General features: G+C 36.9%; 1 protein-coding gene across 2 annotated transcripts in view; it reads right to left on the bottom strand.

Annotated features, from left to right (window-relative positions):
• The window catches only part of DROSHA (drosha ribonuclease III), a 69,292-nt gene that overhangs the window by 19,947 nt on the left and 35,168 nt on the right, over nucleotides 1–14,177 (bottom strand). For both annotated transcript variants that reach the window (XM_083823091.1, XM_083823090.1), the window contains 6 exons: nucleotides 11,066–11,173; nucleotides 8,500–8,638; nucleotides 7,745–7,805; nucleotides 5,732–5,791; nucleotides 3,645–3,744; nucleotides 818–920 (listed from right to left, as the gene is read on the bottom strand). In XM_083823091.1, the coding sequence (XP_083679217.1) occupies nucleotides 818–920; nucleotides 3,645–3,744; nucleotides 5,732–5,791; nucleotides 7,745–7,805; nucleotides 8,500–8,638; nucleotides 11,066–11,173 (571 nt within the window). The remainder of the gene's footprint in view (nucleotides 1–817; nucleotides 921–3,644; nucleotides 3,745–5,731; nucleotides 5,792–7,744; nucleotides 7,806–8,499; nucleotides 8,639–11,065; nucleotides 11,174–14,177) is intronic.

Below are 14,177 nucleotides of genomic sequence, written 5' to 3'. Positions count from 1 at the left end.
TGTATTCAAACAAAGATTTAGAAAATTATGCTACTTAAAACAGTTCATATGGATGTAATTGATCAGACTTCCTCCTTTCTGCTTGCTGATTTTGGCAACTGTTGTCAGGTCTTCCTGACCTCTCCCATGTAAACTTATTCACTAGCACAGCCAGTCACTGATCAGCATGCTAGTGCCCAGCAGCAAAATTGACACAGCTTCCCTTTATCCTCAGCCAGTGGGTTTTGGGAGCTTTATGACATGAGTCATGGCATATTGCCATGCTTTTTTAAAAAAAAAAAATATTTGGAAGGAAAAATGAAAAGACCAAAAAAAGATTTACTTGGCAAATGTCACATTTAACCCACAGGAGAATGTTACCATGGCACAGAGAAAGTGGGCTGGTGCACTCTGAAAGCAAGTCACAGATGAAAATTCAGGGCTGATGTGGGACCCCCATTACTAATGGAAGCAGCGAGCCTCCACTTTTCCTGCCAGGCCATGGTGAACAAGCTGCTCCTGCCCAGAGGACTGCACGTGGCAGGCCACAGCATGCATGAGGAGTGAAATCCTCCAGCAATGGGTGGAAGTGCCATACCACAACATGAAATGGGTGCATCTTCTGCACTTGAGAAGCAGGATACAGAAGACAAGATTTTTCATTGTAATACTGCATATTCATCATGTCATACACATGGAGTATGTACAGGAGATGAAGACAATGGAAATTTAAGAAGCTTTATCACTTACTCTTAGTAGAACTACTCAGCACAGACCTATGTGCTACGTGGACATCAAAACACGGCTATTTGTGCATACACAAATACACATGGTTTACCTATCAGGGCTTCAAAGCAGTTGGCCATGGCATGGCGGAGATCCGATTCCCTGCAAAGGTCTGGACCATGAGCATAAAGCATGAATCGATCTAGTTCCAGCTTCTGCAGAATGTGAAAAGAGTATAAAGCCATGGTTATAAAGTACAAGAATACAAGTTCTAGTCACTAGAGCTCAATTACACTACTGTGATGCAGAAACTGGATTTGAAGGAACATTAAAGCTGTTCTCCATAGTTTCAGTACAGACGTAGGCTTTAAGTTTAAAATTAGAACACTTGTTTTCTAGTGGCAAGCAGCTACAGTGTAATACCATGGGAAAGCTAGGAATTATCAAACCAAAGGTTCAAGGGAAGCCAGATCAAAACACATTACTAGTTAAATTTAGGAAGGAATTCAAGAGGAGGGCTGAGGGTGTGACAGAAAAATAGCCTGCTATCAGATGGACGTTACAGTGTGCCGTGTTTCTTGCTGGTAGTTTGCCCTCATGTGCTTTGCCTACAGAAATGCTGAAGCAGCAATCAAAGGGAGGGGAGTTAACGCTGAGGAAAAAGATTACTCCTACGAGAAGAGAACAAAGCAAGACAGTGAGTTACAGGAACTCTGACAGGCGCAATCCAGTAAACATCTGACTTTTCCTTTATGAGTTTCAACAGGTGGCAATACCAAAACCCTCTGGGCACTGAAAGCAGAACTGATATTTTAATCCGCAGTGCCACCTAGCTTTCTTTTTCCTTTCAACTGTGAATCATTAACATTCATTTTTCCTAAGCCATATTTCTGCTTGCCAGTCAGAACCTTAGGTAGTGAGTCGGATGCATCATATAATGTATGATAATTCTGCTATAGAAATGCAGGCAAGAGCTACTAGGTTCTCTTTCTGTATTCATCTTTTTTGACACAAAACCATTATTGAGATTTTTAAGGAAGAGATTTGCACATCTTGCAAAATTTGTATGAGAATAGGTTCTTCCCAAATGGGCGTAAGTTGCTACTGATCACTTTCTCATTAACTTTCAACTTCATCTTCCCAGAGTATATTTAAGAAATAAAAGTAGAGAAACTAAGGTATTTGAGATTAGAGGCTTAGACATCTCAATTTGAAATAAGGAATCTTCCATTTCCAATGGGAGAGAACCTATTCACAGCTCCAGAACAATGGAAAATACCACTTACCACTTTATTCAGTGCAGGGAGCACTCATTAGTTAACATCAAAGTGGAATATCATTTTATAACAAATTTAAACTTTAGATTTTTTCATTGGTTTGCATTAACTCTTTTCTCCAATGTCTTAGCTTCATTTTCAGAGCTTGCATTCAGTATATTTTGCATATGTTTTACATCTCAGTTCTGATCAAGACATGGCTCAGATTGCTTTTAAAATTTCTGCTACAATGTTTCTTACAAGCTACAGAAATTTATCCTTTGATCCTCAATTAAAACAGCATTCCACGTGCCCAAGAGAACTTAAGGAGTTGAGAAATTTATTGAGAAAGTAAACTGAGTGCAACACGGCACTGCATGGGGTTAATTAAGGGGTACGAAACCAGGATGGCCATATACAAGAGGAAAAAAGGGTAAGTTAGGAAATCAGGAATATATAGATATCTAATACTTACGGTTCTATCTAATAGAGTTTAAAAAAATGTTGCATTAAATTTTCAAAGATAGTCCATTTAGAACAGTAAGTATAGTGAAAAGAGCTGGAAGAATATATAAACTTACTTGATTCAGACTTTAAAAAAAATAAATTTAGTGTCAGACAGTTCAATATCGTATTTAAAAACAAAGCCCCAGTTGAAATGTTTTTCAGTCAATTCATGCCTATCTAAATCATTAAAGAAAGCTTTGGAGGAAAATGATTTTGTTCATTCCCTACTTTACACTTCTCCAGAGGATTCAGCAAAAAGGCATGTTAGAAATCATGCAGTTTTTACCAAAATCTCAAGACTGTATATGCTTGTTTAAATTATCGCATGAGTATGAACAGACAAGATTAAGAGAGACTTGAAAACCATCAGCAATACACAGTGGGGTGGTGGTGGGAGATGTGTGCGCACGTGCATGGCCTAATACTTTATACCAGCAAGTCTCAGACTGGTTTTAAAAAAAAAAATATGTTAACAATCAAATCTGAATAAGGGAATACCAAATTATCTATGAACATAGACTTAATGAGCTTTGTATACCATATTCCCACCTCCAGTATCACGTAGGAATATAACAAGCTCCTGTCATTCACGGAATTAAATAAAATAAAAATCAGAGGCATCTCAATTTTTCCCACTATGTAATGCTACTTTTCTCCGAAAGACTTTTTAACATTTTGGTCTTTCACAGTTCACAGCAAGTTTGAAGGTAACTGCCTAGGTGAGGGAGTGGATGAAACAAACTCCCCTACCACCACCCCTCCACTGTCTCTACTGCCTGCTGTCATCTTCTACCTTAATGCTCCACCAGAGAGCCCCTTTAAAGTCCACCAATTTTATTCCCCACCTCCCCCCTTCTACTATCTATCTCAACATCTATGTTATTTAAAGTTAAATATAGAGGCACCTTCAACATAAGCATCCTAAAAACCTAATCTTCTGCTGGCAAAAATGACCCAACTATTCCTCTTAAAAACCTGCTCTGGGGGTAACACCAAGCCCCACTTCATCTCTAAAATTACTTACAAATTAAAAAAAGCTCCTGTACCCTAAATTCTGTGCACAAAACATGATAAATGCTGATGTTTGAAGCAGACAGATCCCTCAAGAAGCAACTCATGTACTAATAGTCTCACATATGGGTTTCAGATACAGACACATAAAGCATAGGAGTGTACCTTAGCCAGCATGGCCAGATGCTGGTTCTGAACAATGGCGGTGCGGTATGTAGCTAGTCCTCCTTCCTCCAGAGTGGGAAACAGGTAGTACAAGTGGACACTGGAAAAACAAAATTAAATCAGATGCTGTCAGCATTTGGCTAAAGATAAACTGTGTACGCCTCTATAGAACACTGCCTTCCCATCAGATCCTAGCTGGTAACACAGGTCCCTTTCCAAAGTGGAAGATCAGCTTGAAGGTGAAGAAGCAATCAAAGATTAAAACAATTCTCAATAATATTGACTGGGTAGAATAGGAAGCAGGGGAGAATGAGTGCTGCTTCTTTACTGGGCAGCACATAATTTCTAAACCCCTACAGTGACAGGCAGTTCCCTCATCTGAAGGCGTCTACCAGCAGCAAAGGTGTTACCTGGAGGATGCTGAGCAATAAAAGCAGGGGAGAACCATCTGGCTTGAACTCCGTGCCACAGGTACACCACAGTGCTTTACGATGATGTTATTCAGCCTGGACCACCACTTGGGATTTATTTTGTTTTTTAATTTTTTTTTTTTTTACAGTACTTTAGCAAATAATTGCTCTTAAATGCCAATAAAAATAGTCTGTTTAAAAACAACATTACTGAACAGATGCTAACAGAGCCAAAGAACAGGAATCAACAGTCTGTATTTATCAAATGCGTGAAGTCATTAATACCACAAACAGAGAGAAAATGAGTTAAAGTCACAGGCTTTCAACTGCCGTTAATGATATTTATCACCATGAAAGTAACGTACTTCATTAAAAAACAAGAATTCAACGACACAACCAAGACCTGAGTAAAGGATAAATGATACTGACTACCTCTATATGGCTATCTAACCCACATCAAGAGAAGTTGAAGAGGGTTTTCAGAACCCCACAACTGGATTACATTGGGAGGAGAGCACTAATTATTAAAATAACTTATTAATCCACTAACAAAGAGAAAAAATATCTGCAGGTGGATACAGGATTTAAGAACAAGAGTTGCTATACAACTTAGAGGCAATCTTATCAAGGATCATAATTCACAAAAGCAGAAGCCTGAAGTTGAGTTGGGAAAAAAGCTTCATATTTAAATAGGTGTTTACATGCTTTATTGAACAGAAACATAACACAGTTTTTTTCTTAATTGAGACAAAAGTTAGCTCAGAAAGTCAAGCAACGGCTGATGAACAATGACAATGAAAAATGCAAGACAATTTATTCAGCAAGTCTTCCATCTTATCAGCAAGTATTGTTCTATAGGAGAAAAGGCCATGGGTTTTAAGGGCAGTGGAGACCTTTACAGACTAATAGCTTTTAATACGGAGTAGCTAATGGGTAGTAGAAGCTAGCAGTGAATGGAGATAGGGGCAATTTTGTTATTTGTATCAAACTTACTGTAAAGCTTTTCTTTACACAAGACTATTCTCCTATTAACAGTGGTAAAACAAAGCAGTGAAAATGGATAACCCTTGTTTCATAGAAATTAGCTGCCAGCAGAACCCACTAAGAGAACCCAGTGAAGGTAACTTTTATAATATCTTTGTGTTGTTACTAATTTCAGAGTACTTGAAATGGACCCAAACTGGAGCTGTTCTGATGAAGCATGATTTTTTGCTTTTAGTTCTAAATAATTTAGATTTGTCCTCAACAATTTTATTTATATACAGACATTATGCAAGATATAGCCCTCATTACTGGAAATTAAGAGCTGCAACACATTCAATATTACCAATTAGTGTTTTTCACTTGCAGCTAAAGAAAAAGAACCTATGGAAACAAAATGGCATGCTAATAAAAATCTTTCTTGTAACAAATGGATAAAAGTTCAATTTGACTGTAGCTGAAATATTAATTTCTAAAAACCCCAATCAACTTTAAATCACATTCTGTAAAACTAACTCTAGTTTCTCATCTGTAGCATGAGAAGAATTTTCAAGAGGCACGTGCAGATGTGCATCTTGAAATATCAGGGGCAGGACTGCAAACACAGGTGGTGAACATACACGGCAAAGCTTCATAAGCCAAATGGTATGAGAATAACATACAACAATGAGGGCTACTAAAGAATTCCCCGTTTACCTTGTTAAGAATTCCACCACAGCATCTCCCAGAAATTCTAAACGCTCGTTGTGGTTAATCCTGAAAAAGGCAATTTAAGGTTCACTATTAAATAACACGTGCTTGTAACTTACACAGTACATTTGGAAAAAGTTTGAGTTGCTTGCTAATCAGACATGAATAGTCATTCCTGCAGCCTCCCCCACCCTCTCTGGAGTATGAGAGTACAAAAACAGATTAACTACATAAATCTTGAAACTCACAAGTGACAGTCTTTGAAATTTCTGTATGTTTCATTCTGAGCTATTGTCAGAGCACAATAAATGCAGAGGGGAAACTGTTGACTGGCACTGTGTAAAGCCCTACTGAGAATGGGTTTCTTTGTCCATCACAGAGCATCAGGTGGTTGAAACAAATGACCATCTTCTGCCTTTTCTGGGCAACTAGGGAAATGTACATAATTAACACCAACACCTGCAGGGTGTGGTGATTCTGCAAGACTTGTTGGTATGGCAGAGCTACAATGGAACAAGTACCTTCATTTTTCACGGCACCTTTAAACACCATACAGACATGCACCCTGTCCTGTTTTCTCTAATTTCATTTGAGCTCAAAACAAAGAACTGCTGAGCAAGATACATTCCAAGATACTGTAAAGTTCTACACGCTTTATATTCAGTGATTTCTTGTGATTGCTCCCAGTTTCCCTTTGTTTTGCATAAAGTTTCATTTCCCCCTGAACTCTCTGCCTGCTTATAAAACAAAGGAGTAACAGGACACAGCGATCACAAAGGAACATGAGTTTGTCTTCAAATATATACAAATTTCTGCTCTACACCTCTAAGCATGTAATTAGCACCATTTTGACTTCACATGTGAATGTAACAGAATTAAGGCCATAGCCACAGGATGGTTTTGTATCCAAAAGATCTTTCAAGTGTTTGACAGCTTTTATGATAATTTGCATTCCCTCTACAATTATGTAGTTTGTCTGACTTCTGAAATAGCAGACCTTTGTTATGGGCCGAAAGAATTCAAGTACCTGTGCTGTGTAGAACAACAAAGTGATGAATACAGAAACTTCACTGTGTAGTGATATAGCAGAAAATACAGGTCTTTCAAAAGCAGGATTTTATTTCGTGGATTATTTAATGCAAATGCAATTTAGCCTTATCTCACATTGTTTTACGAAGGCTGAAATAATCTTGAGATTGACTCTCAAAGAAAAGGGCAGAGTCTAGCTGAAACAGCATTCGGGGAACACTACAACAATCATTTATTCAGAATTCAACTACTTCTGCTCCCTATTTTCCTCCAGAGTGATGGCTCTCAAAAGGCCCAGTCATAATCACCAGTTAACCAATACACCCCATCCTCTAGTTCAGGTGGTAAGGAGACTTCACATGTAACTGTTTCTTGCATTATCCCTATCAGCTTTGTTTATTCAGTTTGGCTACATCTGGTGTCTGTAGCTATTAAGCTCAAACATTTATTTGCACAGAATTCTTAGTGGTTATTTAAACTATTACACTACAACTGTAATGATTCAGCTTTTTGTCCTCAGCTGTTTATGCGTCTCTCTTTAAACTGGACCAGTACACCAGCAAAGCCCATATTTGAGATCATACTCGTGTTAACAAGGTGCCATGCCAGGAAAAGTACTGCTATAAGGAAAGGCGATGGAGAATCCAATTTACAGCAATGATAACAGTAACAGAACTTATTTTTCATTGTGCAGAAAGCAAAAGGTAGCACTTTAGCCCTCATTTCAAGGATAAGCAGAAATTATAGAATTAGCTTTTAAAACCTTCCTTAGGATTTCTCTGCAGGCAAACATTTACTATATCACTGATAAACAAAGTTCAGCACATCCCCTGAAGATAAGTCAATTCCACATGACTCTCTATTTCAACTATTTGCCAAAACTGCTGCTGCCAGTAAGTTGGTTGAAGTAACTCCTGCAACAGTTTCTCTCCTTGCAACTAGATCATAACTAACATGCTGTACAAATCTAAAAGCAATTATTTTTGTTACCTGGAAGGAGCTGGATCATCCTGTCCCAAACGGGACATAATATTTATCAAGGTGTTTATCCCTAGAAATATAAACAATATTACATATTATACAATAAGTACTATTAAACAATTGCTAATTCAATTTAAATACATAAAATAATTACTCAAAATGGTACTTTGTGATTGCTATACACAAAATCTTGCTGTTATTTATAGAGCTCACTTACAGCAAGTATAATCCTTACAGATGTTTTCTAAGCAACACATTACAAGCATTAAAATACAAGCATTAAAAGCATTACAAGCAGCTTTTGTACGTTTGTGTTCAGAAAGCCAGATAGACATACTACCTCTGCATGAAAGACATTCTGAACATTACATAAAAATAAAAAATTACTTCTTTACATCTGAATATATTTAAGGGGTAAGGTGTATTTTAGAGCAGACACATTTTCATTTTAATAAGATACCTTTACAAAATATCCTCCAGTATGCTTACGATGTTGAATAGCAAATTAAGAAAAAAAATACTTTACAAAAAACAAAGAAAATACACTACCTCATTTATCTTGCTTTTTCTCATCAACTCAGTTGTTGACTAATTTCTAAAATCCAGTTGTTTAGAAAGATCTCACTGATTGTATGTATAACCATTGAAATCCTCCACTAGAGTTATCTCAGAAGAGCAATGGACAATGAAATAGTAACAGACAAAATTTTTTCTTACTGATTAAGAGGGAGGTGAGAGAAAATGGTAGCAGTGTAACTACATACCCTTTTTTCTCATATGCATATGGTGAACCTTTCTGTCTCCATACTTTGGCTGTCGAATTCCACAGTTGGATAAAGAATTTCTGGCATGGTCCGGATTCATTCCAAAGTTTAAGTGATGGCTTGGATGAGTCATGGCAAGCTGTATTATAGCACATGCAAGAAAATGAAGTCTTAGGTTTATTTTTTCAAATGCAATAAAAATACTAGATTGGTAGCTAATAATTATTATTTTTTTTTAGTTTGAAGAAAAGCTGCAAAGTGATGTCGTCAATTAGTAGCTTGGTTCCAGCAATTTAAACATAGGATGTACGATTTCAGATGTCAGAAAGAAGCAACACTTATGCCCAATCATCACTTTACCTAATTAATTTTCAGCTTTTTTTTTTTTTAAAGAAAAATTACCTTTGAAGGTAAAAGCATGAACTGTCAATTTGCCCTAACAGTTTTGCTTACCAGCTATGCTGACTTGTTTTAAATACAACTACATTTGCTTATTCAAAAATATACTCATTCTAACATTGCAGGACAAATGTTCATATTGAAAACAGGAACAGTAAAGAGTATCTCAACTATTCACATATTTGATTAAGGGTATTTAAAGATCAGTAAAGCTTTCCTACTTCCAAGTAAAAAAAACAAACAAGTACATTATCTCTGGCACAGTTATTCAAAGCAGGACTCTCAGGACTATAGAGGGCCACTCTTCAACTGAAAGTTAACATCAACAGCAGAATTGGTCTTCTGTTTTAAGTTTCTACCATCTAGCATCATCACAAGCTTCCTCTGCTGCTGATACCAAGATTGCAAAAATGGCAGCAGGTAAAGGTACTCTAACTTGCTTTTATGACTCTCTGCAAACTCATTGTTGGGTGTGTATATGTAAAGAAAATATATATTATGCATGCATAGATGTATACATTCATATGCCCCTTACATAAGAGATACACTAGCAAATTCAAGTTGCAGAAAGTTGTTTCTGAAACACTTGCAGGAATGTTGCTGCAGGCTATAAGCAAAGACATTCCAGTAGCCCTATGCACACTTCATTCAAACATTGGCTACAGCTTTCCAAAAACAAGACTTAGAGAAATTTCAGTTGCTGGGAATAAAATGATAGTCAATCAACAGTAAGAATTTTCTCCAAGTCCTTTTTAGTTCCTCACTAATGTTAGTAAGATTGTCATAATTGCATATTTTCAACTTCTGCTCCATCTGTACTGGATGAAACACTACCTTGCCTGAACTGTTAAGCTAGCATATTCTTTCTTACCCAGTCTGTGCTTTAAAAGCAACACAATATGACAGAACATGTGAAAATCAATGCAAAACTATACATCTGTTATTTTCTATGCACAAATGTTAAAGGTGCTATATAAATTTTTTAACAAGACTTTCCTGGAACGAGTTATTGTGTTTTAAATAAATACGCACAGGGATCAGCATTAAAGAGTTGTAACATTTCTTATAACTAAACATTAATTTGACTGATGTCAACATACTTCATTTTATGCGTTCTCCCCTTTTCATCTGTGATGTGTTTTTTAGTTTGTGTCTTTCGTCTCAACATTTAAGATTTGTCACTGCACTTTTATCTTTCATATTAAAACCAAGGCAGCCTGCAAACAAAATCTACAAGAAAAACCTACAAGATCCCCAACGTTTAATGCAACTTTCAGTAGGACTAGCCCTACAAAGCACCTTTTAGAAAACAGAGAAACTATGAAAAAAAATCTCAGCAAGCCTTGACTTAGAATTCTTCGGGAAGTTTAAGGTCTACATCCATGTATAGAAACTGCATTTTTTGAACTTTGGGAAAATTAATCTTTTTTCAGCCCCTACCACAGTCAGTGGAGGGAGACTGGGTATTTTAGGGAGATATCTTGAACAGAAGCCCATTTTCCTTCAGCAACTTCAGAAGAAACATATGGGGAAAGGGAGCACCATGCCAAAAGTCAGTCTTCTGGATCTTCTGGAGCTGACCAGTTCCACACACACACTTACATAAATGGCTGGTCAAGCAACAAGGATGTATTTAAAACAAATACCAGCCCCGCCTCCAGTTCCTGCCTTTGTTTGTAAATGCAACATTTCATTACATACTTGTAGAAATCAAGAGCTGAACAGAAGTTTGCAAATTCCTTGCACTAGCTATAAATGTTGCCTTTTCATTTTGCATTTAAGTTACCCTTCTTTGAAATAACAGGCTATAAAAGGAAAAAGCAAGGCACCGACTCATCTGCAGTAAACCACTATCCATCACAAATAAGTAAAATAACGAGTACTGTACCATCCAGTCTTTTCAGTAAGACTATTCTTTTTCTTCTACACATTACAAGCAAATCCAGGTTTACCACTGAGCAAAGGCAGGTGGATGTCTACATGCACGACAGATGTGTTAATTTAAAAACCTGTTGGAATAACTAAAAGTTTTGAAAGATTTTCAGTGCAAATGATGAAGGTATGGCAAAGCAGCTCATTTTCATGATTATATACAGAAGACAGGATTACGGATAAACTAAAGTTTAGGAAGACAAAATGGCAAGTAATTTATTTTTGTATAACCTACCTGCAGCAAGCACCTATCTCGAAAAGTGTAGCCTATCAATTTGTCCAAATGCATCAGACACTGATGGTAGCGAATATGGTGGGTGAGAACAGGAAGCATCATTGCGTGCTAAAAAACAATAAGGAAAAACATTCATCTTTACTGCACAGAATACAGTGTTGACTAAGCTATAAATACAAACATCCCATTTGTCACAACATCCATTTTTAAGTGAGAAAAATAAGAAAATCATGGTTTCCCAATCCCCATCACCAGAACACTTAGTTAAGCTGGATTTGTCCACCTGCATAATCACAGTGAGAACATTCCCCTGCCAACATAAACAGAATAATAAATGCATAATAAGTTTTACTGAAGTATTCTGAATGAGGAAAAACATCTAGTCACCAGCAGGGTCAAATTTTCAAGAACCCGTGACTGAACACAATGCTAGATGCTTCAGTACCCTGCAGTTCCAGGTTGGTACCAGAGGAGGACCGACCACCTCCCTCGGCCCCTTATAACGTTAGAGAACATGTAAACCACTTTAACCTGCTTCTAACAAAGAAAAGTAATTTTCAAGCACAGTTATTACTACATTAATTTTTCTTCAAAGGAACTGAAGTTAAGGGCTTTTTGAAGTGGTACAACCTGGCAATTTCTGGGATTATGTGCTAAAAATATTGGAAAGGTTGCTGTTTTACCATCTAGGACAGAAACTTTTCTGTTGCAGGAAATTTAAATAAAAATTAAACTTATGTTGCAACAACAACAGTTTCCCTCTTTCAGAGTTTTAAAACTAATTCCACTTAGTGTTACTGATTGTGGATGATCTGGATTGGAATGATACCATTTACCAGTACAGTAGTATGATGATGATCAATATCAAAACCCTTGCATTGGAGTGAAAAGTGAGAGCACTACAAGAATTTATGCATGTGGCCGCTTTTGTGACACCAATGTCAAATTTCAGTTGATTCCTATGAGTTGCATTTCATGAATATATTCAAAAGAATAACATGTTTTAAGGGAATTAAAAATATGAGGACTATCCATATTAATTTTATAAAGAGGAATATATTATGATTACAGATGATTAATGTATAGTATGGAGAGATGCAAAAAAGCAAGCATACTAATCAGATGATGTATAATTTATGGAGTAAGTGATGTTACGGATTTCTGCATGCCATTAAAGAAAGAACAGCAGAAGAAAACTTGTGAAAGTTACAATATGGCAAAGGTTTCTGTTCAACTAAGAAACTGCTGGAACCGAACACGTAACAAAGGTAGCAATGGAAGCAAGTGGTTAACAGCACGAAAGAGACTCTCTGGATCTCTGAATAGCAGAAAAATGCAGAACCACAGCAAGCAAAACAAATACGTCCAAGTGAAACTTTATTTTGTTCATGTCACTCATTTAGAGTTTTCGGGTAATCTAAAAGCTGAGGGAACACATCTCTTATCTCCACGTAAACTCACATTTGTGCTTCATGGAAGGAATTAGTTACAGTAAGTAAAAACGTTGCTTCACAGGACAACTCTGCTTCCCTGCTTGTATGTTCCCCTGCCCAGGCTGCCAGACAGCAAAGCAAGTTTTGATACTGTTTACACTGAGCAACCAATGCATATGACCCAAAGTTTGAGACTGGAATATGAAGCTTCAGATTGTATCAGCTGTCCTGCAGTGAACAAGGAATTGGCATCTCCCTGGGAGGCACGTAGAAGGTCTTTAATTTGACTCTTGTAGTTATATTGACAAACTGCTGCTTTCATAGCACTAAATACTTGATTGATTCAATTAATGTGTGTCATGATGGATTATAGCTATTTGATGTTTCTGATGTTTTATTTATCTCTATAAGAAACTGAAATGTAGGCTTTAAAATTGTATTAGGCTCTAGAATGGCTAGTGATTAAAAAATTCTCTTTAAATTGTATGGCTATAGGAGTTAGCCCATAACCTTGGTACTTGAAGCTGGTTATAAACATACTAGTAACTTTTATGTATATGATTCCAGCCTTTGTTGCCTATTCTTTTCTTGCTGCAGCTGGCATTGCAAGGCAGAAGACTCTCCCAGATGTCCCCAGGGCTGTCCCCCAGCTTGGCAGGAGCCATGCTGCCAGTGCAACTCTGACCTGAAGCTACCAAGAATAGTCAGGCAAACTGATGTATTTTGAAATGCATCGCTTCTCTCCTCACCCTAAACACCTAATGCAGCTGTTGAGGGCATGCCAGCAGCAGTACAGGCAACGATGGGTGGGTACCTTCTTGGTTGGACCCAGTTTGCAGAGTAAATGCTGCCCATCTCAGTGACCAAGAAGTGCATTTCACCTACTGAACAATTTTAAGTAAGCCTGGCAGAAGACAGCCATTACACATTTTCAGAATATTTCACTTGCCTTTATTCCTCCCTCCCTCTACGAAGTTCATTCTGGAAGTCACGAAGATGAGTGTTACAACAGCTACGTTGAACTTGGAGCAACTTTAAACTGTTAGAATGACTTAAGCTTCAATCTTCTAATCTACAATCCTTTTAAAAACTAAGGAAAATCAGTATTTTTAAATCACTGCACTTTAGGTCTACCTACAGAGTTGATTTACATGTATTTAGGTTTAATCTTTTTTAGAAAAAAACATGCAGCAACAATAGTAGTCTTTCATTTTTACAGATTTACAGTCTGCCTACTCTTGACCTCTCAAAGAAAAAAAAAATCAAAGGACTTTCATTGTAGAACTGCCTGATTTAGGTGTTCTGGCTGCAGATGTGCAGTTTTATTCCCATCGCTCTTAGGTGATTTGTTATCCTTCAATTGCAAATGAGAACAAAAAATATCCAATGATACATTAAAAGTTGAATCTTAAAAGTTATTATGAATAACAAAAAACTTTCAAGTCTCCTAAATTAGAAGTTTATACTGTTTCCTTAACTTGTAACAGATACAGTTTACAACAAAAAATAGAAAGGGACTATAAATTTCCTCTGCTATGTGAGAGAATACTGTTCAACTATTCTTTGACTTCAGAAGCAACTGTAGAATCAAAATAAGTGTATTACACAGGAAAAAAAGCAATTTTAATTATTAGCATTTTTCTCCCATTCAAATACCCCCTCTGGCCTTATCAAGGTTC

This window comes from Anser anser, assembly GCF_964211835.1.
Source record: "Anser anser genome assembly, chromosome: 2".
Taxonomy (NCBI): domain Eukaryota; kingdom Metazoa; phylum Chordata; class Aves; order Anseriformes; family Anatidae; genus Anser; species Anser anser.
Note: the sequence above shows the minus strand (reverse complement) of the source record. Positions and strands in the feature narration are given on the sequence as shown.